Source organism: Microcaecilia unicolor, chromosome 5 (assembly GCF_901765095.1).
Source record: "Microcaecilia unicolor chromosome 5, aMicUni1.1, whole genome shotgun sequence".
In the NCBI taxonomy this organism is placed as follows: Eukaryota; Metazoa; Chordata; class Amphibia; order Gymnophiona; family Siphonopidae; genus Microcaecilia; species Microcaecilia unicolor.
In genome coordinates this window covers 73,354,510-73,382,050 of record NC_044035.1, presented here as the reverse complement: position 1 = coordinate 73,382,050, position 27,541 = coordinate 73,354,510, and the positions used below count along the sequence as shown (strand labels likewise).

Here is a 27,541-nt window from a genome sequence, read left to right as displayed (position 1 = left end):
CCCAGGACTGGATCAACCCTGTCAGGTGAGTTTGTATCTAGCTGGCAACCCCGCAAGTTTCCCTTTTGCCTTGTGCCTTTGGCTGCTCATAACTAGCTATGGCCCTGCTGAGATCTACTGCAATGTTTCTCAAGTAGGTCCTGAGGTACCCCCTTGCCAGTCAGGTTTTCAGGATATCCACAATAAATTTGCATGAAGAGATTTGCATATAATGGAGACAGTGTATGCAAATCAAAATCATGCATATTCATTGTGACTATCCTGAAAACATAACTGGCAAGGGGGTACACCAGGACCAACTTGGGAAACATTGATCAATGGGACCCAACACCAGCTGCTCTTCCCAGATTAGTAGAAATAAGAAAAACAGCAGATGAGGAGTAGCAGTAGAAATGGGGGGGGGGGGGGGGGAGAGCAGATGAGGAGTAGCTAGGTCACAGATTGGGGGTAATTAGGAGAGGTGGGGAGATGGAGTGTTGAGGAGGAGCTAGGGAATGGAGACTGTTACAGGAAAGCAGATTTTGAGACATACATAAAACGCAATTCTCTCCTTCTGCCTCACACACAAGCAGTCAATGTAAAGAATACTCTTCAGCACTGTGTGCGCTTCACAGAGTACAAAACTACTGAAGGCAAGCAGCTTTGCTTTCCCTTCACCTGGTTTCAGTCTGTTGACAGAAGGGTACTGCAGCTGTAAATTATTTCTGATGAGCCCTGCATACAAAATCAGTATATCTGGGTCTTGTGAAACACATAAGTTAACCTGATTTTCCTCTTACATATTTATTTGCTCAGAGATCTTTTCTGTTATCTTCTTTGCGGTAAACATTCAGCAGAAGCCTTTATATAAATAAAACATCATGGACCTGGTTATCAAACAGCATCTTTCTGTGGCTCAGCAGCTGCTCTTCCCAGATTAGTAAATGAGAAAAACAGCAGATGAGGAGTAGCAGTAGAAATGAAAAAAATAAACTGCAAATGAGGAGTAGCTAGGTCACAGATTGGGGGGTATGGAGTGTTGAGGAGGAGCTAGGGAATGGAGATTGATACAGAAAAACAGATTTTGAGACTCATATATAAAACGCAATTCTCTCCTTCTCCCTCACACACGACACGAGCAGATTTCATCTCACAGAAAAACACACTCAATGCAAAGAATACTCTTCAGCACTGTGTGCGCTTCACAGAGTGTACAACTTCCCGAGCTTCATAGTTTGCTGTCCACTACTTGAGCTGGGAAAACGTAATTTTGGTTTCTGATTGGTTAGTCTAGCAGCTAATTAGAAAGCCTGAGCAAGATGATGATGTCACAGGTTGCCAAGCAACAAGAACCTGAGCTTGTACACAAATAGGTCTGTCTGCCGATCGGAGGAAATAGGTTTCCTTATAGTACAAGAAAGCAAGGTAATAGCTCCAAAGTTTTTGCTGCTGTTTTTGTTTGCATGTTTCTATCTGAGGTCATTGAGAAGGTTAAATGCACAGTAGATGGAGAGGGTGTTGCATTTTCATTTGTCGTGCAGCACGTATATACATATTTGAGCCCGTGAGTCACTGAAAAGCGACGCTCTGCTTCTTTGTACATAGTGTCAGGAAGAGGGACCCTTCACTTAATTTTGTGCTGCAGGATGAGGTCAGAGACCTTCACCTCCTCGGAACTTCCCAACTATTTTGCTGCAATAACAATGTCTTCGATTTAACGTTTTCGGGATGTGCGATCAGTGGTGCCCTCTGATCATTGGTGGTGTGAAGTTCGAATACACTGCTCAAAAGCATGGAAACAAATATCTGGTGATAGCTGCAAGTTATCAAATATTTTGTAGTTAAGTTTTTTTTTTTTGTAAAATTCTATCTTTTGTTGACATCCCCTGACAAAGTTACCTAAAAGCTGGCTTAGTTTAACACTTTTTAAGTGATAGGAGCCTGCCACCCTGACCATTTGTTTAGGATTGTCAGTTGCCTGATTTTCAGTCCGCTTGGTTGCTTTTTCTCTATTGAACATGGCTAGTGGCAGAAGTAAAAAAGGTCTGTGCCCTGAAAATGGCAAGGACAAATCAAGATGCCAGGGCTTGACAAACCCCAGGTGCCAGGTCGCCATGGCGAATAAAACTGGGATCCAGCACCTAATTTCCAGCATTGAGCAGAAGCAAAGCAAGCAGTAGAGTAGAGACATCTGTACTCTTTCCTCTTCTCCACGCTCTCAAACCTCCACTTCTGACCTAGGAGTAGACATAGACACAGGTGCATGTGCACTCGTATGCATACAGGCTTCCCCATCACCAGACCAGTGCTGATGTGTGGAAAGAGCAGCTGTGCATCAGGCCCAAGGAAGTTAGATTGAGAACAGGAGACGGTACGAAGGTTTCTATCCCATTATATGGGTTGAAGCCATTAGATATAGCTTCTGGCAGTAGGCGGAGTCACACGTACACCCAAAACAATAGCAAATGCTATTGAAAGCAATAGTAAAAGATTATTAGAAATAGTGGACTGCCTATGTGTAGTCCATCTGTAAAATGTCAAAAGCTGTTCCAGTTGGATAGGCAGTGCCTTAAAAGGTGGAGGACAAACAATGTTTTTATTTGTACTTATTTGACAGCTTTTTCATGTATTTGAAAGCATCCCATATGTAGATATAAATCTGAATATCACTTGGGCCCAATGTGCATTAGCATTTTTAACATGCCTACAATTAACGCACACATAAACCGTGTAGGCGCCTATAGGGATATTGTAGGTATGTACACAGTTAACACACGTACATGGTTAACACTTGTTAAAAGACTCTACGCACCTATAACACTGCTTAGTAAACGGCCCTAAAACAGCTTCAAAAATTATTGTAGTAGGTGGAAACAGCACTAATAAAAAGGCTGTATTTTGTGCTCATTTTTCTGCACTGTTCAATACAGTAATGCATTGCTAAATTTCAGTGAGGATATCCTGTTTACAACTGTTGTTGTAATCTTCCTTTGTGAAGCCTGGTGTTATAAGATTGGAAGTAAAATTAAACTCCCCTTTTATTGGAGCACATGGCATCACATCTTCAACTCATTTTGTTGTTGTACAAATTGATTTATTCTGTTTTGAGCACATTTAAAGAAAAGTGGTTTTCATAAGTCAAAATAATAAAAATAAATATTTTCTTTCATGCAGATCTCTCATTTGTTTAACTAAATGGGCTTTAAGTGCCTAATGCAGTCCATTGGTTTGCTTATATTTTGTCCTTGTGATGACTTATACTGTGCCAAATTTGGAAATACAGTGAGACAGAATAATAAAATTCAGTAACATCCAAAACGTATTAATTAACATTATAATTGTGTTCGCATTTGGGTAATAACTAAGAAAATGCTGTTGAAAATTGATTTGAAGAAGAAATAAATATGTATCACAGAACTGGAAAATGCTGGCACATTTAGACTGACCCTGGACTTCTGCTCCCAAATTTGCACACCTCTTGCACATGTAATTGTATAGAATACTAGCTTTCGTACATAAGTGCTAGGAGGGTACCTATGCAATATTCTTTAAGAGGGTGTAGAAGTGGCATATCATGTAAATGTGGGGGTGGGGGGAGGAGGTACACATGACAAGGCAATGTGCAGGCCTGCCACTTACACACATAACATAGAATATAGTAAGTTATGCATGTCCCTGCTACATTTAGGGCCTGCACTAGCACCGTGTATAAAGCATAAATGTGAAGCACGCTGATACCCACTTATACGAGTACTGAGAACAGCTCTTACTGCACATTCTCAGGGTACCTAAATGGAGCGCCCAGTTATAGATTTACCTCCCTGATCCACATGTGCTACTGGTGAATTGCTTTCTCCAGAAAATATTACTGAAGGCAAGCAACTTTGCTTTCCCTTCACCTGGTTTCAGTCTGTTGACAGAAGAGTACTGCAGCTGTAAATTATTTCTGATGAACCCTGCATACAAAATCAGTTTATCTGGTTCTTGTGAAACACATAAGTTAACTTGATTTTCCTCTTACATATTTATTTGCTCAGAGATCTTTTCTATTATCTTCTTTGCAGTAAACATTCAGCAGAAGCCTTTATATAAATAAAACATCATGGACACGGTTATCAAACAGCATCTTTCTGTGGCTCAGCATGATCAAGGTACTTTAATTAAATACTCTACCTATACTAGACACATTTACTTGCAATCTAAGCATAAATGAATAAGGCAAGGCATATGTAATGTATGCGAATACACATTTCCATGTAAATGTTGCCAAGTGAAAGGTGAAACTAAATGCTTTCTACTTTAATTAAACATTCATCAGCCTTAGAACTGCAACTCCTCTGTGATAGTACTTATTACTCTGATTTTAAATGTGCACTTCATTAGCCTAGTTGACTCAAAAGGAGGTTGGGTTGAATTTTTTTCTTTTGGCAGTTTAATGGACCAGCAAGGTGAGAACAGGAAAAAATACATTGTTTCAGTCTGGGTTGAGGATTCACAGGGAAATTAAAGGCTCAATATTCAAAACAATTTATCCTGGGAGGAAAGGCCCCTGCCTGTTTAAATACCATGAGCAGCTCAGGAGGGGATATTCGGTGGCACTTAGGCCAAGATGCACTAACAAATCGTTAAAGCTCTTCCCTTACCGATTCCCTTAGCGAATCGGTAAGGAACGGGCATGCATTAAGGAAAGGGAATGCAAATGAGCTGCTCGTTGTAGCTCACTTGCATTCTCTATTCCATCGGTAAACAGTCGGCCAGTCGACTGTTTACCGATGGAATAGACGAGCTGCCCCCCCCCCAGGTCGCCGCCGCCGCTCCCCCATCCCCCCTGCATTGAAATGACAGCTTCCCGTAGCCCCGGCCTCCCTGCCATTCTCTGCATCCCTGTTGCCCCGTCCCCGCCATCCCCCCTGAGGTCGCCGCCGCTCCCCCTCCACCCGCCCCTTCCGTCTGCCACCGGGCCGGGCCCTCACAGCGCCTCTCACCTCCGTGTGAAAGCGCTGCAGCAAGTAACAGCTGATCGCGTCCCTTCGGACTTCCCTCCTTTCCTCTCTGGCCCGCCCTCGTCTGACGTAAGTAACGTAAGATTATTATTTATCTGATATGTTCGGGACTATAGTGACGCACTCGCATGTCATTTCACCACCACATCTGTGACCTCATTTCCAGTCTGGTTTGGCGCCTTTTTACACTATTTAACAGTTAACACCGCCCACAAACACCATTTATTTTCAACTCGTGGATGCAAGCAACGCTAACCGCTACTTTTTATCTTACATTACAAAGGTCTTTTTTTTTATAATACTCTGTAGCAGTGCATTCCTATCAATTTGTCCATAGCCTTTTGTTAGTAAATTTGGATTCCGTTTATACTCTGACTGCCTGGTATGAAATGGAGATCTTTTTTTCTTTAGTTTGTTCAAATTCCAATGTCTGCTAACATATGTATACCCTAGATTTTTGTCGCTCTAATGCAAGATACCAGGAAGTTTGTAATTTTGCAGTGTTATTGTAAGATTTCAGCAAGTCTGTGACTTTGTATAATTGGTTTTTTATTTTTAGTTTTATTATGATGTCTATATGTTTAGATTGTTCAGCATCTTTGTCGTTTAAAATGCAGCAATATGGCGGGGCGTTTCTAAGTTTATAAATATTACAACACGACGTGTTGCTTTCGCGTTACCATATTAGTGTTTGTTTCCCATGCATTACATTCAAAGGCTATTGCCTCATTTATATGTTTATTTTATTGATTTCATATTCCAACCAAATACTCCCACAAAAAACTTACTATTTTAGTTTTTCTCCTTATTGCCAACGTTTCCTTTTTTCCAGACTCCCTCTTACACAAGGACTCCACATCCAAGCTCAAAGGTTTGTTTCCAAGCCTTTAGAAGATAGTTGTCTCTTAGATGAATTGTGTACGCCCTCTATCTTTGAAATAGTAGTTCAATTAAACGATATCTTAATTTAGATTTTACCTAAAATTTTTTACAGTCTATTAGCGATACCGCTGGGTTAGGACTTGTACATGTATAGTATGTTATGCCTAGGGTGATCTATGCAAAGTACATGTATCCTAAGTTCTAATATTAATGGTTGTTTCTCTGGTTATATAGGAATTGATCTTATTTAAGCCATATCATATGCATTTCATACTTTCTCCATTTTGTTTTATTCCGCAGGAACTCTGGTAAAGTTCTTTGTTATATTATGCTGTTTTTTCACTACAATATATATTTTTTTATTTTTTTATTTTATTTATCATTTTACTTAATTACATTCACATTTATCACATAAATGTAAGGAAATACAGAAATTAATATAAAAAGGAAAACATTTTCTCAACAATATATATTTACATAATTGTCCACAACTAGAAGATCCCAGGAAAACAATCTTAAAGAAAATAAGAAAAACTCAAAATGGTTAATCTTACACTTCACATTTTCTGAGGGAGGAAGGTTAATCGGTTATTGCAGCCGGTACAGTGGTAACTGAAGGAAGTTGCTGCAGAGGATTCTTCATCTGTTTCCACAAACTCTTATAATTTCTTAGGTTCAAACAAATAAGTAATAAAGAAATAAAACACTTACAAGGGAATCGCGCTAGGAAGGTCCCACCTAGGGCAATGATTCGTGGCTTAAAATCCAAGACTTCACACCTCCCAGTCTGCGATTCCCTTGATGTGTCAGGAAATATATGCATCTTTGAACCCAAAAAACAATCAACCATGTATCGGAAATACAATTTCAAAACATTGTTCCTATCTAAATCAAAGATGAAAAGTCTTACTAATAATATAACTATCTATAACTTCTGAATTTTCCAAAATGTCGGTTAAACTTACATCTCTTTTCTCTGATAAAGAAGATTTTAAAGGAAATATAATTTTAAAGGAAATATAATTTTAGTCATCAAAAGGTGGCTATCAAAAGGTATTAACAAAGTATCAGAGAAATATTTCTTCAAGAATTCAGTAGCTGATATATAGGATATTATAGGTAAATTTATCATGCTCAAGTTTTTTTCCCTTAATTGGTTCTCCAGAAATTCCAATTTTTACAAGAAAAATATCTATTCTTCATTACCAAATTATCTGATTTTCATAGAGAAGCCATTTCTGTAATCAAAGTCTCTATTTTTATATCTTCAAAATGGTGGCACCCCACCCTGTGCATCCTGGGATGCAATGGGTGGGGCCTGTTTACCATACATGGGGATCATGGGGTAAGGGTGGGGAACTAGACATCCAGGGTGGTTTTTGGTTATGGGACGAGGGGGAGTCTAAGACTGCTATTGTGTGGGTGGGAGGGAGGGTCAGGAGGCCATTAGACTACCCAGGAATATTTTTTAATATAGGGGAGGGTCTCAGCTGGGTTGGGTCAGGTTGGGCTCGTGACTTCGGGTTAGGGAATGCAGGAAGCAGTCTGGGGCAGGATAGTAAGGATGGTGGGAAAGAAGCTCCTCTACCAACCCTTCTACACTGCCCTGAACCTGGTGCAGTTTCCCATGCTATAGATGCTTGGGAAACTTTTTCTTAAAACATTGCAGCAGGGTAATTAGAACATTTGGGGCACACTAATGCCAGCACTAGTCCACCACTAATCACCTTTAGCACTGGTGTTAGGTTTTCAGCATCAGGAGTTCCTGGCATCTCCCCTAGTTTTTATACTTTTTGAAAGAGTAAACAGTTGATTTGGTTTACTTTTCCATTTACTCGGGATTTTACACACCTCTATCATCTCTTCTCCAAGCTGAATAGCTGTAACCTTTGTAGCCTTTCCTCATACAAGAGTTATTTCTTCCCCGTAATCATTTTGGTCTCCCTTCTCTGTACCTTTTCCAGTTCTACTATATTTTTCTTAAGATGCAGTGACCATAATTGCACACAGTTTTCAAGGTACAGTTGTGCCATGGAGCTATACAGAACCAACTCAAAACAAAACCAGGTATACAGTCCCATCAAAGACAACCCACAGCTAACACATACATGTGTGCAAATTTCTTTCAATATCTTATTTGCAAGTAATTGGAGTGTAGAATCGTTCATGTATATGATAACTGCAGGCTATCTATGATGGAGTGATACAGAAGCATTACGATATATTTTTGTTTTATTTTCTATTCCTTTCCTAATAATTCCTAACATTATATTTGCTTTTTGTCCACTGCCACACAAAGAGCAGAAGATTTCAATGACACCTTGATCTTTTTCCTGGATGGTGACTCCTAAAGTAGAATCTACCTATAATTTAGATTCTTCTTTCCTATGTGCATCACTTTCTACTTGTCCAAATTAAGGGCCATCTTCCATTAGGATGCCCAGTCTTCCAGTCTCTCAAGATCCTCCTGTAATTTCTCTCAATCTGCATAGTATTTAACAACTTTGAGCTTAGTTTGCAAGTTTGTTACTGTACACTAATCAGCAGGACAGCTGAGGGTAGCCAAAGTTTCTGTCATAGTTTTCTAGCATGTTTCTTTAAGAAAGGTACATTGAAAGGGATTGTGTCAGTCTTTACTGTATGCACTGAGACAGCCTCCTCTCTGACTCCCTCTATAACGTTTCTGGTTTGGTATACAGTGCTAAACAGTAACATGATGTGCACAACACAAGCCAAAAAATGAGTTTATTTTTGTTTTTTTCAGGCTTTTCCCTGATTCGTTGCGTTTTTTTTTCCATTTTCTGCTTCCATCACACCTGCTGAATTTTAATTGAACTGTTATATCCTGCTATTAACACATTTAAAACAGCATATGGTCAAATTAATTATAACCATCATAATTAAAATGCTTACAGTAACAAACCACAAAATAAAATTAACTCGAGTGGCCTTAAGCAAGTAATGTTCTCAAAATTGTCATGATAAAGGAATGTGTTGATGCCTCATTTATGCTTATAAAATTTATTTCATGCTTTAAGATGTTCAAGCTCTGAAGATTGCTTATGATATGATGAAAGCAGCTGAAATAAACAAAAGTGCAGTGGATAAGTTTGAAAGCTTCAGCTCAGACCTGTACGTCTTATGTGCAGAGCAGGCTCTTCAGGTATGTAAAGTGATTTTATAACTTTTAGATTAGTATTCTTGTAATCTAAAGATGTACTAAATGTGGAAATAAGTATGGAGGGATGGGAAGTGCTCAGTGAAGCTGCTGTTATGTAATAATACTAAAGATGTGGGGCCTTTGCTTTCTTATATACTTACCTTAACACCCCGATTTCAGTCCTATTAGCCAATTTATTTGCCGCTATGGTAAGTAGACAATTTAGTATAACTGTGGGTATACTTTGTAAAACAAGGTGTGTGGCATGACATTTTAGATAGGGACATCAAAGTCAATATGTCACATATGGAATTCCATTTCTCATGTGATCAGCTGATGAACAGCCTGTTCTAAATTACATGAGAAATGGACATCCAGCTGCTTTTGATGTCCAGCTTGAACATCCATTTTATAAACTGAAATGTCTAAACCACAAATGGGGCCAAACAAGGGACATAGATGCATTTGTGGCAGTATGGTAATATAGTAAATGACGGCAAATAAAGACCTGAACGGTCCATCCAATCTGACCAGCAGTCACACTCAGTGCGTTTTTACTAGCAAAAAAGGTGCCGGTACTCAAATGCTAAGGCCACCCTTCAGGGGTGAGGTGATCACTGATGGACCCATCCCACAATAGCCAGGCCCTCTGCAACCAGTCACAGAATCTATGACAAGGCAGAATTGGTGTGTAGAGCCTGAGCTCTTTCATTAAAACTTGGGGTCCATGGGTCAATTTTAGCAGACAGTGGAAAAGGTGCTGGTACTCAGTACCCCCAAATACCCCCTCAAACAAAGCACTGGTCACACTCATTATCAAATCATGATTAAACCAGCAATGATTGTGATATAAAATACTTGATCATTGTCTCCATTTGGCATTTCTGGGACATAGACCATTGAAGTTGGCCTGGCCCTATCTTGTGTTTCCAACTACTGAAGTTGCCAATCGAAGCCCACTCCAGACTATCAAATCCATCTTTGTCAATTGCAGGACACAGACCGTAAAAGTATGCCTGGCACTGTCCTCGTGTTTCCATTGAAGCCCTCTCCAGCCCATCCTAAACTGGATAGCCATATATGGGACCCAAACCGTATAAGCCTGCCCAGCACCAGCCCCAGTTCTTCACAGCCAGAGATGGCATCTAAAGCGCCACTCGACATGCAAACACACATGCAACCATTTAAGTTTTTTGTTTTATTTTATACCATTCATTTTCTAATTAGAGATTCTCTGTTCATCCCACGCCTTTTTGAATTCCATCACTGCTTTTTTTTCTCCACCACTTCCCTCGGGAGGATATTCCAGGCATCAACCACCCTCTTCATGGAAAAACAATTTTCTCTTAAGTCTACCACTCCGCTACCTCAATTCATATCCTCTAGTTATAATGTCCCTTTTCTGGAAAATATTTGTTTTTATATTAATACCTTTCAAGTATTTAAATGTCTGTATCATATCTCCCCTCTCCCTCCTCTCCTGTAGGGAGTACATATTCAGGTCTTCCAGTGTTTTCTCATATGTCTTTTGGTGCAAGCCCCATACTATTTTTGTCACCTTCCTCTGGACCACTTCAAGTCTTTTTACATCCTCAACAAGATACAGCCTCCAAAACTGAACACAATACTCCAAGTGGGGCCTCACCAATGACTTCTGCAGGGGTGTCAACACCTCTTTTCTTCTGCTGGTTATGCCTCTCTCTATGCAGCCTAGCATCCTTCTGGCTACAGCCATCACCTTGTAACACTGTTTCGTCGCTTTCAGATCCTCAGATACTATCAGCCCAAGGTCCCTCTCCCTGTCTGTGCATATCAGCTGCTCACTTCCTAGCACTTACGGCTCCCTTGGATTTCTGCTCCCTAAGTGCATCACTCTGCACTTCTTTGCATTGAATTTTAATTGCCAAACGTTAGACCATTCTTCTAAATTTGGCAAATCCTTTTTCATGCTTTCCACTCCCTCCGGGGTGTCCACTCTGTTACAAATCTTGGTATCAACCGTAAAAAGGCAAACCCTACCTTCTATCCCTTTGGTAATGTCGATCACAAATATATTGAACAGAATCGGATCCAGCACCAATCCTTGAGGCACTCCACTATTCACCTTTCCTTCCTTTGAGTGAATGCCATTAGCCATCCCCCTCTGGTATTTGTCAACACTGCAGTTCCTAATCCAGTTCACCACTTTGGGTCCTATTTTTAGCATGTCAAGTTTATTCAAGAGCCTCCTATGGCGAACTGTGTCAAAGGCTTTGCTGAAATCTAAGTAGATTACATCTAGTGCACATCCTCAATCCAGTTCTCCAGTCACCCAGTCAAAGAATTCAATCAGATTCACGTGGCACGATTTACCTTTGGGAAAACCATGTTGCCTTGAATCTTGTAAATCATTGGATTCCAGGAAATTTACTATCCTTTCCTTCAGCAGCGCTTCCATTACTTTTCCAATAACCGAAGTGAGGCTTACCAGCCTGTTTTTTCCAGCTTCTTCTCTGTCACCACATTTGTGAAAAGGTCCACATCCACTCTTCTCCTATCCCATGGAACCTCCCCCGTCTCTAAGGAGTTATTAAATCTTTACGAGGACCTGCCAGAACCTCTCTGAGCTCCACCAATATCCTGGGATAGATCTCGTTCGGTCCCATGACTTTGTCCACCTTCAAATTTTCAAGTTGTTCATAAACACCCTCTTCCGAGAACAGTGCTATATCCATTCCATGCTCATATGTTCCTTTGCCAGCCAATCATGGTTGTTCTCCCAGATTTTCTTCTGCTAATCGTATCTCTCTCTTGGCTTCTTTCAGATTCATTCAGTATTCCTCTCTGTGTTCGTCTTGAGTTTTTCTGTATGTCATGAACGCCAACTCTTTTGCCTTTATTTTATCAGCCATTTGCTTGGAAAACCATATCGGTTTCCTTTTTTTCTTGCTTTCATTTACTCTCCCCACATAAAGATCAGTAGTCTTATTTATTGCTGCTTTCAGCCTGGACCACTGTCTTTCCACTTCTTGTTTGTCCTCCCAGTCCATGTTATAAAATTACCAAATTGACAGCCTTACAGAGCAGAGCAGTGGCCTAATAGAGCAGCAGTTTAGAACCAGGGGACTCAGGTTCAAATCCCATTTAAGCTATTTGTGTTTTGTTTTGTTTTTAATTGTGAGCCCTCCAGGGACAGAAATATACCTACTGTACCTGAATGTATAGAAAAAAACTTTAAGCATGAAGGCTATTGAAGTGGTGCACATTCAGGAAGAGTAGGTATTTTTTTCTGTCCCTGGAAGGCTCACAAAAAAAAATCATAAAGATCTGAAGTAGGATTTGAACCCTTGGTTCTCACCCCCACTGTACTAACCATTAAGCTACCGCTCAACTCTGCATGCAGTTCTATTAAGTTAATTTTAAAAGAAGATTTTAGTATGATGAATGTCCATAGTTCCTGAAGTTGTCATATAGCCTAATCCTTTGCTAGTTTCACATTTGGAGGAGGGATGGGACAGCAACCACTGGGGATTAAGGAGGTGACATGCCTTGAAATCTCCAGTGGACAGTTGCTTAATCAGAGGACCTTTCTGTAAGCTGGACGTGCCAACTACCAAGTCCAAATAACATTCGCCTTTCTGGACATGAACATTCTCTCCCCTTCTGAAATCAAAGTTGGATGTGCAAATTTTGCTCCTCCCTAGCCCCACCCAATACATGCCTAGACCACGCCCCCTTGCCATAAGGACATACTGCAGTTTGTTTAAATGTCCATATCCCAACTTTATAAAATTGGGATTTGGATGTCCCTGCAATATGGACGTCTAGTTGCCAGTTTTCAGACTTCCAAAATACAGATAGAACTTCTAAAATAAGGACCTAAGGGGCATTTTACTAAGCTGCAGTAAAAAGGGCCCTGCGCTAGTGACAGGGGCCGTTTTTGCTGCATGCTGAGGCCCTTTTTACCACAGTGAGTAAAAAGGCCGAACAAAATAAATGGCCATGTGGTAAAATATCACTTACCCCGTGGTCATGCGGGGGAGGAGGAGCACTTACTGCCACTCATTGAGGTGGTGGTAAGGGCTCCCACGCTAACCCAGTGGTTACCGGGTAGCGCGCAGCACTGTCCAGTTACCGCTGTGTTAACACCTGCAGAAATATTTTTCAAATATTTCCGCTAGTGCTGGAAATGCCGTACGCTAGAAGTGGAACTACCGCTGGTGCCAGCTCCTTACTGCTGCTTTATAAAAGGGCCCCTAAGTATGGAGTAGAAATGAGTTATCCTTATATGAGGTCTATAAATAGAACCAATAAAAATTTGCAAATAATTAGAAGAAGGGGGCACTGAAGTTTTCTTTGGTTCCTACAGAGTAATCTTTTTATTGGTCTCATGAAAATCTTCACAAATTTTGGCCAACTCCTCCCTTAAGCAAGTAAACGTATTTACTTCTGCCTTTCTTTTCTTGAAGCTTGGGAACATGGAAATTGTCAAGGATTGTCTTGATATGTATTTTAAAGGAAAACATATTCCAAATCAATTTCTGGGAAGAGCCTACTTGTGTGAAGGCCAGTTGTATAATGACCAGTCTTCTGCTAATATGGTAAGAATCTGAAATTATATGCCATCTTGGTAGCTTTACTTTGTAAGAGTTGATAGCTTAATGTAAAGGGATGGTTTTTGTAAGTATTTCACAGCCCAATTCATATAGGTGCCATGGGATCTGATTAGTAAGTTTTTTGTATCTAGGAGGTAATTTCATACGGAGCTGTCTAGTTTTAGGTGGCAAGAAGACATATAAATGGCCTCTAATGGGATACCAGCTAGTGGAAAAGTATACACCCTGTTTCGATGGTGCAATGCATTTCTTTCCAGTGAGTGTGTGCTCAGGTGGAGTTTGGGCAGAGAGTGGACAGACTGCATACGTATGCACGTAAATTATAGAAAACTATCATTTATGCACATTAATGTATACATTTAGGAATGTGTACTTATGTTCAAAAATATATTCAATTAGTAGGAGCTAAATCTCAATAAATAGAAATAATGCTCTCTATTAACAATATACTGTGTTTTTGAAGACCATCAGAATTTGAGTTGATGTTTCAATCTTTATCACCTTGGTGTGATTATTCACCATCGAAAGTTCCTTATCAGTCCAGGCTTTTAAAAAAAATCCTTGTTTACTCACTTTCTCTCACAAACATTTTTAATGTTTTCTCTCTTTTTCTTGAAAACATTAAAAATGAAGATAATCTTTGTGAGAGAGAGTGATCAAACAAGGATTTTTTTTTTTAACCTGGACCGATGAGGAACATTTGATGGTAAATAATCACACCGAGGTGGTTAAGATTGAAATATTGACTCAAATTCTGATGGTCCTAGTACATTGTTAGTAGAGAGCATTGTTTGTATACATTTAGGAATGAGCATTTACACCAGCTATAGGGCTGGTAGTCATGTTTAGATGTATACACGTTCTATACCACTTGCACTAGTATTCAGAAGTAGGCACCTACTTTCCTTTGTATAATTAGTTTAAAATTAAGGCACCATAACCAGCACCTATAGTAGGTGTCTTTTTATAGATTTACCTTCCTAGTTCTGACATCGTTTCATGTGACCAGGGCTGTGGAGCTGGTTTTTGTTAATTGAGTAATGAACATCTGCATTTTACTGTTTTCAAATTAATTTATGTTGACAGTGTTAAATGCAGGATGTTCATTTTTAAATGTTAGTGGGCATGTGTGAAATGGCATGTAGATAAGAGAATACCGTGCTGTTTCCAAGGTACCTTGCCAGGTATTTGTGACCTGGATTGGCCACTGTTGGAAACAGGATGCTGGGCTTGATGGACCTTTGGTCTTTCCCAGTATGGCAATACTTATGTACCTGCTAAAATCTAATTTGCATCTGATGTTCCCTCTATTGCTTTCAGATACCTATTCTGTGTGTATACCTGCTAGAATCTTTGGAGGTCTATTTAGTATACATGTCAGAGCCTTAGAGGATAGCACATTAGGTAGGGTATATGCAGAACAGCATATTCCCCCATCCCCTTCTGCATCCCTCCCTCCTTTAGTGTTCACCATAAGCTTTAGTGTACAGACCTCGTAGTCCCAATTTTCTTAAGCATTTCAGAATTGCATATGATGCATGCATTAGGACAACACCAGGGCAGGTTCAACCTCTCCTTTTTGACAAGGAGTTACACGGTCACCCTATGAAAGAAAAGACATTGGACAGGCAGATATCCACAGTATAAACACCTGGAATAAATTTGTATGTTCTGTGGCATCCTTGTTTACAAATATCTCATGTATTTCCATTGTATATACCCTGAATACCTGAACAGATTTGTCTTGAAGTATTGCAGTTTATTCATTTTATAGAAGATTAGAAACATCTTTTGTACAAATCCAAATTTCCTGTTTGTGTTTTAGGAGATATTTGAAAAGTCATTGATGTTTTTTCTAAAAGCAATAGAATTTGCAAAACCACAGCCAAGGTGAGAAGTTCTTTTGTATAACATTTACGGGGAAAGTGAAACTTTGTTGTGTTTGTGTTATTGATAACATACCCTGACTTATCTGCTGATCACATTCTATTAATTGTCATATGTCTTGCTCTTTATCAACTTTAGAGGTTAGCAGCAGGTGCCAACCACTAAAGCATTTAGAAAATTGCTGGTTATTGGATGATTAAATTTTGGCATATAAAGCACTATATTGCAAAACTTGATCCATAGGGGCTAGTGGAAATCTTGGGCAGAATTATAAGTTATACAGAGAGCGATGAAATTGAGTTGGCCGCGGCAGTGATATGTTTTAACTTTATTTAGGCAAACTATTCATATAAATTATTCTGTTTATACTCAGCCAAACGACTTAAACATATAAGACAGGTGAATATATGGATAACTTTACATGGATAACTTTTTCAAATATTTTACAGTTCTCTGAATATTGCCCTTTTAAAGTTAAACTTTCACAAACAAAGGGGTGTTGAATTTCTCCAGTGTGCCAGTCTCTCCGGCATCCTAGTCTTTAACGCTTACAGTACCTGGGCCACTACACTATGGCCACTATTTTAGAAACACCTCCATGTCTCGATAGCGGCATTTACTCATGTATGTCCCATACACATGTCAACGCCAATTTCAGAATGCTGCTGTTGACACATTAAGATCCACACATTGATTTCCCTATTTTACAAAGGGAATACATGAGTATGGGGAAAATTTCATATTGAGGTTTACACTAGCTCGAAGGCATGCAGAAGTTTTTAAAAAGTTCTCATTTTGGCCAGGAATTAAGGGAGCTGTCTTTTTAAATCCCATATAGTTCATTTCCACCTCCAAAATGAAACCAGGTTAACATTATGGCCTCACTACTTAATTGGCTATGCTTAACATGTGTATGTTTGTAAAATAGGGCAGCTACACGTGGAAGGGTGAAATTGGAACCTCCATGTATAAGAGTGGACTTCTTTACTAGGAAGCTGCTGGGTTTGTGCTGTTCATTTTATCCTCTTGTATATTTTTAAAATGGCTGCTGCCACTGCACATGCCAGCAAATGCACCTACATTCCTGCCAATATTTCGAAAAGGCTCTATGGCAGCAAATCCTTTTCTAAAATACCACCAGAACTGAGCATGTCCTGACTTGGCCATCTCAGTTTTAATCTCTATGTTCTATGTAAAATGATACTCTACTTAAATCAGAATGAAGGAAAAGCAAATGTTCCTTCATTTGTAACTTAAAATGCAGTATTGGCACTGGAAAAATAAAAATAGAAGTTAAGATGGGAGAGAGATCGACTATCTCTGACTTTCATATTTTGACTAATATATCATTTCTTTATTTCCTTGAGATTCTATGGTTCCCAAACCTGTCCTGGAAACTCCATAGCAAGTTCAGTTTTCTGGATATCCATCATGAATATGTGTGAAATAAATTGTGCATACCAAATTAAATGCAAATAGCACAGTTAGTGGACTTTTCCCACTGTCTGCTCGGTTACCCTACTGCTTCCCAAGTCAAATTAACACTAATTTTGTTCCCTTTTATCTACATGAGTTGGTTCATAAAACAGGGTCTGATTGAAATTTCTGGGTAAATTATCTCTAACTTTAACTGGATATTCAGCATGCTTAAGCGATTAAATCCCACTTCTGAATGTAACCAGTTAAAGTAATCTAGTTAAACTTTAGGCCAGATGTTTTAAGGCCTGACTTATACAGTTGATTTTAACCAGAGAGTACTAACTTTTGCTGCTGTCCAGGGAGATTCAGACTGCGTCCTCAGCACATCTCTAACTCTGCCCGGAGATAATCATATGAATTTAGTCCTGCTATGGCTAAACGTCTGTCAGAGCACAATTTATGCATTGAACAAAGGAGGGGTAATTTAAAACACAAAAAATTGTCTGGCTAATTTCTAAAGATGAAGGTAGTAAGTTTCAACAGTATGTTATTTAAGGAAGGCACTGATTTGTGTCTTTTTGCTATTTGCATACTGCTAATTTAAGCTTTAATACTCTTACTTGTGTGTTTATCATACTTTGTGGGGTTTCCCACCTTCTGTCCATGAACTTCTTCAGTGAATTCAGTATTCATGTAACCTATTGGTTCCCAAATCTGGTCCTGGAGGCACCCCAGGTTTTCAGGATACCCAGTCAGAATATTCATGAGAGAGATTTGTGTGCAGTGGAGGCAGTGATGCAAATCTCTCTCATGAATATTCATTGTGGGTATCCTGAAAACCTGGCTGGCTGGAGTTTCTCCAGGACCTGGTTTGGGAACCATGGATATCCTACTCAAACATACTGCTACTTGGTGATCTAAACCTACACCTAGAAAACACAAATGATATGAGTACCAGAGACTGTCAAAACTTTCTCTAACAATAGAACTTCTAGTACCCACCTCCCCAACTTACCCACAACAAATCCAACACAATTGGTCTAATAACCTACAAATTCACAGAAATACACCTCATAACACACAACAGCATAAAATGGGAAGAAACACCTTGGTTGGACGACTTCAAACTACTAGCAACCCTCAACTGGAAAGAGGCCGCCCCCCAAACTAAAACCACATACATGACCTACATGAATCCCGAGGCAAAATCGACAACGGAACCTTCTGGACTAACATATATTCAGATTCTTTGTCACCTCACCACCATAACACACAATTCCTAACATCCTGGGAAGACAGATGCCTGACTGTACTCAACAACATAGCACCGCTGAAAATGAAGAGAACTACCAGAACCAAAACAAACCCATGGTACACCAATGAACTAAAGGAACACAAAAGAGAATGTAGAAAATATCACGCTGGTGAGGAAAAGTGAGCCCTTGGGCCACTGCTGAGGAGCAGCAGCGGCAGGCAAATCACCCAAACAGGAGGCAAGGCAGACCACAGACAGACAGGCACAGGCCGGACTGAAGCAGAAGCACTAAGTAGAAGCAGGAGATTAGTCCATGAATCACGCAGCGTCTTACCGGTAGGCAGCAAAGCAGCAGGGAAACCAGGAACCATACAGACCACAGACACTTGACCGATTCCTAGAAAGCATCACAACCTACCTAGCCAATCTACTAACCACAGGAACCTTCCCTAAAGAAAAAGGTAATGTTATTCTAATACCCATACCTAAAAATCCCAAAACAAGCAAAAGAGACGTAAAAAATTACAGATCAGTGGCCTCAATTCCCCTCATAGCCAAGCTCCTGAAAAGTATAGTCAACAAACAGCCCACTGAATACCTGAACAGCTTCTCAACACTCCACAATTCCCAATCAGGCTTCAGATCACGCCACAGACACGTCCTCGGCCTTCGATATGGTAGACCACCACACCTTATTACGAATACTTGATAAGATCAGAATTAGCAGAACAGTACTCAAATGGTTCTAACAATTCCTGACCAGGAGGTCATACCAAGTCAAAATGAGCTGTCCTCCCCCTGGAAAGCACAGTCAGGTGTTTGACAAGGATCCTCCATCTCTCTGATCCTATTCAACATCATGATGGTTCCATTAACTAAAACACTCACCAAGCAAGGCATCAACCCAGTCAGCTGTGCTGACGATGTGATCATCTATATCCCCTTCGAAAGCGACATAAAAAACATCTCCGAGAAAATCAAAGGAGGTCTAAGCACATTCGAAAATTGGGCCACTGCATTCAAGCTTAGAAGAGACAAAACCCAATTCCTGGCAATAACAGCATCCCACAAACAAACAACCATACCCAACATAACCATAGACGGGACTACATACGCCTTCACAAACAACCTAAAACTCCTGGGAGTAATCATTTATCAAAAACTTATGTTCGAATCCCAAGTCACTAAGGTGGTAATGAACTCATTCCACACAATGTGGAAGCTGAGGAGAATCAGAAACAACTTTCCTGCAAAAGTATTCTGACTCCATAGTACAATCCACAGTTCTTAGACTACTGCAATGCAATCTACTCCGGCTGCAAAGAGCATATCACCAAGAGTTTACAAAGAGTTGAAAACACAGCAGCAAGACTCATCTTCAGAAAGCCTTGATACGAAAAGGCCACCCCTTTACTACAAGCCCTCCATTGGCTCCCAATCAAAGCCTGCATAACCTTCAAACTCTGTACCATGGTCTGGCTCATAATCCACGGTGAATCTCCTACATACATATCAAATATGATCATCTTACCTCTTAAAAACACATTGAAGGAGGCAAGGAACTATTTGACCCTGCACTACCCCAGATTTCACAAACTCATCTACAAGACCATTCATGCAGCAAACTTCCCATACCAAAGCTCCAAGATGTGGAGCATACTCCCCAAGGCACTAAGGTCCATCACACCTTACACTAATTTTCAGAAACACCTCAAGACCTACCTGTTTAAAACATTCTTACCCACAAACATCAAAAACTAAACCATTCGCACCCATACAACTCGCTGAAGACCCCCCCCCCCATAACTTCCTTTCTCGCCATGCCCCTTCCCCACTCTATTTTCTACACCCCTATCCTTACTATTAAAATACAATTCTCTACCTCCACTTTACTATCAAAATGTAATTTCACTACCTCTCAAATGGCTTAGTAAACTTGATGTTAACCATGTAAGGTAGTAACCCTTCCAGGAACTGTGATATATCATGGTCTTCTACCCACTGCCAAACCCAAATACAAATGGTTGGCCGTATCCTCAATGTCTTCTTGTAACTTAGATTTTATTCTGCTTATCCTATATGCAGTGGATTCTCCCAAGTCCATCTTATTAGGAAATTATCCAAACATTGTTTAAACCCTCCTAAGCTAACTGCTTTTACCTTATCTGGCAACGAATTCCAGTTTAATTACTCATTGAGTGAAGAAATATTTTAATTCGGCTTTGTGTTGTTTTAAATCTTCCTTTAGATTTTTAGACAGAGACATATTGTGAGGCATTGAATGAGCTTTGAACACCTCAGGTTGAAACTGGAGTTCAACAGTAGTTCCTTTTAGGCCTGCTAATGTGGAATGGAGGAGTAGTCTAATGGTTAATGCAGTGGCCTGGGTACCAGGGGAACTGGATTCAATTCCTATTGCAGCTCCTTGTGATTCTGGGCAAGTCACTTAACCTTCTATTGGTACAGGTACGAAATAAGTACCTGTATATAATATATAAACTGCTTTGACTGCAACCACAGAAAGGCAGTATATCAAATCCCATCCCCTTTCCCTTTCCTCATGCTTCTGCACTGGATAACCTGCAGAGTGACTCCCGATTACTGCTCTTCAGCTTGAAGAAGAGACAGCTGAAAGAGGGTATAATAAATTTTGGAATTTACATTAAATGATGGAGGCTTTTAAAATCGTGAGAGAAATGGAACAGGTAAGTGGGACATGTCTATTTATGCCTTCAGACAGTACCATTCCATGAATCTAACTGATAGCAGATTTAAAAGAGGAAAAATTATTTTTTCATTTGACTAACCAAGCTGTGGAATTTCTTTTCAGAGAATATGGTCAAGGTATCTAATAACATAGCTAGGATTAAAATGACTTGAACCCAATTCCTAGAGGAAAATCTATGAATAATTATTAGCCAAGTAGACCTTGGTAATCTGCTCATTTTTGGGCGGGAGCTGCAAGAAATGAATCTATTCTTTGGGATATGCTGAGTACTTCTTAGTGAGTCACATTAGTCACTGTTGGAGAAAGGCTTGATGGACCAGTGGTCTGACCCTACATATTCTATGTTCACATGTACTTGAGTGTATATATGTGTATGTGTGGTGGGGGGAGGAGGATGCTACACATTGCTTCTTACATAAGTACATAAGTAGTGCCATACTGGGAAAGACCAAAGGTCCATCTAGCCCAGCATCCTGTCACCGACAGTGGCCAATCCAGGTCAAGGGCACCTGGCACGTTCCCCAAACGTAAAAACATTCCAGACAAGTTATACCTAAAAATGCGGAATTTTTCCAAGTCCATTTAATAGCGGTCTATGGACTTGTCCTTTAGGAATCTATCTAACCCCTTTTTAAACTCCGTCAAGCTAACCGCCCGTACCACGTTCTCCGGCAACGAATTCCAGAGTCTAATTACACGTTGGGTGAAGAAAAATTTTCTCCGATTCGTTTTAAATTTACCACACTGTAGCTTCAACTCATGCCCTCTAGTCCTATTATTTTTGGATAGCGTGAACAGTCGCTTCACATCCACCCGATCCATTCCACTCATTATTTTATACACTTCTATCATATCTCCCCTCAGCCGTCTCTTCTCCAAGCTGAAAAGCCCTAGCCTTCTCAGCCTCTCTTCATAGGAAAGTCGTCCCATCCCCACTATCATTTTCGTCGCCCTTCGCTGTACCTTTTCCAATTCTACTATATCTTTTTTGAGATACGGAGACCAGTACTGAACACAATACTCCAGGTGCGGTCGCACCATGGAGCGATACAACGGCATTATAACATCCGCACACCTGGACTCCATACCCTTCCTAATAACACCCAACATTCTATTTGCTTTCCTAGCCGCAGCAGCACACTGAGCAGAAGGTTTCAGCGTATCATCGACGACGACACCCAGATCCCTTTCTTGATCCGTAACTCCTAACGCGGAACCTTGCAAGACGTAGCTATAATTCGGGTTCCTCTTACCCACATGCATCACTTTGCACTTGTCAACATTGAACTTCATCTGCCACTTGCACGCCCATTCTCCCAGTCTCGCAAGGTCCTCCTGTAATCGTTCACATTCCTCCTGCGACTTGACGACCCTGAATAATTTTGTGTCATCGGCGAATTTAATTACCTCACTAGTTATTCCCATCTCTAGGTCATTTATAAATACATTAAAAAGCAACGGACCCAGCACAGACCCCTGCGGGACCCCACTAACTACCCTCCTCCACTGAGAATACTGGCCACGCAATCCTACTCTCTGCTTCCTATCTTTCAACCAGTTCTTAATCCATAATAATACCCTACCTCCGATTCCATGACTCTGCAATTTCTTCAGGAGTCTTTCGTGCGGCACTTTGTCAAACACCTTCTGAAAATCCAGATATACAATATCAACCGGCTCCCCATTGTCCACATGTTTGCTTACCCCCTCAAAAAAATGCATTAGATTGGTGAGGCAAGACTTCCCTTCACTAAATCCGTGCTGACTTTGTCTCATCAGTCCATGTTTTTGTATATGCTCTGCAATTTTATTCTTAATAATAGCCTCCACCATCTTGCCCGGCACCAACGTCAGACTCACCGGTCTATAATTTCCCGGATCTCCTCTGGAACCCTTCTTAAAAATCGGAGTAACATTGGCTACCCTCCAGTCTTCGTTCAGTAGATTCGCTATTTTCTGTCATCTCCAAATGAGCATGATCTATCTTTTGAGCTTTCTGGCTTTCATTTCTTTGCTGTATGAATCTGTTTGAACTTAGCATTTAACTTTCACCACCAGTTGTTAATTTGTGTTAACAGCTAAAAGTTTAATTTTTTTCTCAGAAGCCTTGCTTCTGTCGCATACTATATCATCAGTCTGCTTCCTCATTTCTTTCATTTTCATCTGTCTACAGTAAGTATACTGTTCTTTAATGTATATATTTTTCTTAAACTATAAAGATAATCATATACAAAATGGTCAAATAATACTGTCCTGACTTGAGGAAGGGAGTTTTAGTTCCCAAAAGCTAGTGAAAAATGTGTTAAGCTTGACCGATAAAATATATCACTTTATATTCTTTATTTGTTGTTTTTATTTCTTAACCTTTAATTATATTCGAACAATAATGTGAAGACCATGCTGAAAATGGTTTGGGCACATTTATTTATTTATTAGGTTTTATTTATTGCCTTTTTGAAGAAATGAGATGTACAACAAAAATAAATCGAACATAGGCAATAGACAACTACAGTGTGACAGGGCATTTTTCTCTTTGTCTTTTGTGAGTGTATTGTGTATTGAGGAAATTAAAAATAAAATATTCTCCGAGGACAAGCAGGCTGCTTGTTCTCACTGATGGGGTGACGTCCACGGCAGCCCTTCCAATCGGAACACTTTTCTAGCAAAGTCCTTTGCTAGTCCTCGCGCGCCGATGCGCACCGCGCATGCCCGGCCGTCTTCCCGCCCGAACCGGCTCGTGCCGGCCAGTCTTCTTTTGTCCGCGCTCGGTACGGTCATGTTTCGCCGTTCGCGCCCCGAAAGTTGACCTCGAAAGTCGTTTTTGACTTCGCTAAAAAAAAAAAAAAAAAAAAAAAAGGTGTTCGGAAGGAGACCTTTTCGGTCTGTTCCCCTTCCGGTATCTCTAGTTTTGCCCCGGTAAGTTTTCTTTCGTTGTCGGGGTAGGCCCTTTTAGGCCTCGGTTCGAAGTTTTTTCTTCCCCCTGTTTTGTGGTGCCATTTTCGCCATTTCGAGTTTTGATCTCGCCGGCGCGATTTTTCCGCCCATGACATCGAAGTCTCCCAGCGGCTTCAAGAAGTGCACCCAGTGTGCCCGGGTAATCTCGCTCACTGACAGGCACGCGTCGTGTCTTCAGTGTCAGGGGGCTGGGCACCGCCCGCAGGCCTGTAGTCTGTGTTCTCTTTTGCAAAAGCGGACTCAGGTAGCGAGATTAGCCCAGTGGAACATTTTGTTCTCGGGCTCTTCGTCGGCATCGGCATCGGGAGTATCGACTGCTTCGACGTCGTCGGCTCCCGGACCTTCATCCTCGCCCCCAATTGCATCAAGTGCATCGAGGCATCGACCCTCTGCATCGGGGCCGAAACATCGGAGGGCTGCGTCGGTGGTACCGAGACCTCCTCGTCTGCTGATGTCGTCGGACGGTGGTGCTTCGTCTGGAGTGCAGGTGAGGGCTGTCCATTCCCCTGCTGGTGGCGGTGAGCCTTCGGGTGGGTCTCCCCCTACCCTGAGGGCTCCTGCGGTACAGCCCCCCCGAGACTGACCTCCTTCGGCCTCGGCCCCGAGGAAGCGACGGCTGGATTCTACGTCCTCCTCGTCGGTGCCGGGAAGCTCCGGTGACATGCTTCGTCCCAAGAAGTCGAAGAAGCATCGTCACCGGTCCCCTTCCCGTGTCGGCACCGAGAGCTCTGGGTCGCCGAGGGAATCGGCACCCAGTAGGCATCGGCATCGAGAGGACCGCTTGCCCTCTGTTCAAGAGGTGTCGATGCGCTCCCCTTTGGACAGCCCGGAACAGCCTCCACGCCAGGAACAGACTCTGACATCGACGCCTGCATCGGCTTCCATGCCTTTTCCCACAGCCGCTCTGAACGAGAGTCTCCGGGCCGTTCTCCCAGAGATCCTGGGAGAGCTGTTGCGCCCTACCCCTCCGGTACCGGGGGTGCTTGCACCTCCGGTACCGTCGAGCAAGGCGCCGGCTGGCCTATTGCCCGGGGTGAGGTCTCCGACATCGGTGCCGCGTGCGGTACCGACTGCGGTAGCCTCCCAGGAAGGCTCCCCGACTACGTCGGCGGAGGGAGCTTCGCCAGTGCGGGCGAGGGAGTCTACCTCTCGACGCTCCCACCGTGGCCGTGGTTCCACGGAGTCGAGCCGGGCACGGCTGCAGACACAGGTCCGTGAACTTGTGTCTGACACCGATGGTGAGGCCTCGTGGGAGGAGGAAGAAGACATCAGATATTTCTCTGACAAGGAGTCTGAGGGTCTTCCTTCTGATCCCACTCCCTCTCCTGAAAGGCAGCTTTCTCCTCCCGAGAGCCTGTCTTTCGCTTCCTTTGTCCGGGAGATGTCTACGGCCATCCCCTTCCCGGTGGTTGTGGAGGACGAGCCCAGGGCTGAAATGTTTGAGCTCCTGGACTATCCTTCTCCACCTAAGGAAGCGTCCACAGTACCCATGCACCATGTCCTAAAAAAGACATTGCTGGCGAACTGGACCAAGCCTCTAACTAATCCCCACATTCCCAAGAAGATCGAGTCCCAGTACCGGAACCATGGGGACCCAGAGCTGATGCGCACTCAGTTGCCTCACGACTCTGGAGTTGTGGATTTGGCCCTAAAGAAGGCCAAGAGTTCTAGGGAGCATGCTTCGGCGCCCCCGCGCAAGGACTCTAGAACCTTGGACTCCTTTTGGAGGAAGGCCTACCATTCTTTTATGCTCGTGGCCAAAATTCAGTCCTACCAGCTCTACACGAGCATACACATGCGGAACAATGTGCGGCAGTTGGCAGGCTTGGTGGACAAGCTCCCCCCTGAGCAAGCCAAGCCATTTCAGGAGGTGGTCAGGCAGCTGAAGGCGTGCAGAAAATTCCTGGCCAGAGGGGTGTATGACACCTTTGATGTTGCGTCCAGGGCCGCTGCTCAAGGTGTGGTGATGCGCAGACTCTCATGGCTGCGTGCCTCCGACCTGGAGAATAGAATCCAGCAGCGGATTGCGGACTCGCCTTGCCGTGCGGATAATATTTTAGGAGAGAAAGTCGAGCAGGTGGTAGAGCAGCTCCACCAGCGGGATACCGCTTTCGACAAGTTCTCCTGCCGGCAGCCTTCAGCCTCTACCTCTACAGGTAGAAGATTTTTTTGGGGAAGGAAGACTGTTCCCTACTCTTCTGGCAAGCGTAGGTACAATCCTCCTTCTCGACAGCCTGCGGCCCAGGCTAAGCCCCAGCGCGCTCGCTCTCGTCAGCAGCGTGCACCTCAGCAAGGCCCCTCGGCTCCCCAGCAAAAGCAAGGGACGAGCTTTTGACTGGCTCCAGCAGAGCATAGCCGCCATCCAAGTGTCAGTGCCGGGCGACCTGCCAGTCGGAGGGAGGTTGAAAGCTTTTCACCAAAGGTGGCCTCTCATAACCTCCGATCAGTGGGTTCTCCAAATAGTCCGGCAAGGATACACCCTCAATTTGGCCTCAAAACCTTCAAATTGTCCACCGGGAGCTCAGTCTTACAGCTTCCAGCACAAGCAGGTACTTGCAGAGGAACTCTCCGCCCTTCTCAGCGCCAATGCGGTCGAGCCCGTGCCATCCGGGCAAGAAGGGCTGGGATTCTATTCCAGGTACTTCCTTGTGGAAAAGAAAACAGGGGGGATGCGTCCCATCCTAGACCTAAGGGCCCTGAACAAATATCTGGTCAAAGAAAAGTTCAGGATGCTTTCCCTGGGCACCCTTCTCCCCATGATTCAGGAAAACGATTGGCTATGCTCTCTGGACTTGAAGGACGCCTACACGCACATCCCGATACTGCCAGCTCACAGACAGTATCTGCGATTTCAGCTGGGCACACGTCACTTCCAGTACTGTGTGCTACCCTTTGGGCTCGCATCTGCGCCCAGAGTGTTCACCAAGTGCTTGGCTGTAGTAGCAGCGGCACTTCGCAGACTGGGGGTACACGTGTTCCCATATCTCGACGATTGGCTGGTGAAGATCGCATCCAAGGCAGGAGCCCTGCAGTCCATGCAGATGACTATTCGCCTCCTGGAGCTACTGGGGTTTGTGATAAATTACCCAAAGTCCCATCTTCTCCCAGTGCAGAAACTCGAATTCATAGGAGCTCTGCTGGACTCTCGGACGGCTCGCGCCTATCTCCCAGAGGCGAGCGCCAACAACTTGTTGTCCCTCGTCTCGCGGGTGCGAGTGTCCCAGCAGATCACAGCTCGGCAGATGTTGAGATTGCTGGGCCACATGGCCTCCACAGTTCATGTGACTCCCAAGGCCCGCCTTCACATGAGATCTGCTCAATGGACCCTAGCTTCCCAGTGGTTTCAGGCTGCTGGGGATCTAGAAGACGTGATCCACCTGTCCACGAGTTTTCTCGAATCCCTGTATTGGTGGACGATTTGGTCCAATTTGACTCTGGGACGTCCTTTCCAAATTCCTCAGCCACAAAAAGTGCTGACCACGGATGCGTCTCTCCTGGGATGGGGAGCTCATGTCGATGGGCTTCACACCCAAGGAAGCTGGTCCCTCCAGGAACGCGATCTGCAGATCAATCTTCTGGAGTTACGAGCGATCTGGAACGCTCTGAAGGCTTTCAGAGATCGGCTGTCCCACCAAATTATCCAAATTCAGACGGACAACCAGGTTGCCATGTACTACG

At 42.5% G+C, this 27,541-nt stretch overlaps 1 protein-coding gene across 1 annotated transcript in view; it reads left to right on the top strand.

Moving 5' to 3' along the window:
* Positions 1-1,325: 1,325 nt before the first annotated feature.
* Positions 1,326-27,541, top strand: part of CFAP46 (cilia and flagella associated protein 46) — a 418,285-nt gene continuing 392,069 nt past the window's right edge. Inside the window, exons 1-5 of the mRNA XM_030202994.1 lie at positions 1,326-1,404; positions 4,044-4,130; positions 8,903-9,027; positions 13,473-13,604; positions 15,445-15,509. Of these exons, the coding sequence (XP_030058854.1) occupies positions 4,082-4,130; positions 8,903-9,027; positions 13,473-13,604; positions 15,445-15,509 (371 nt within the window). The 5' untranslated portion in view covers positions 1,326-1,404; positions 4,044-4,081. The remainder of the gene's footprint in view (positions 1,405-4,043; positions 4,131-8,902; positions 9,028-13,472; positions 13,605-15,444; positions 15,510-27,541) is intronic.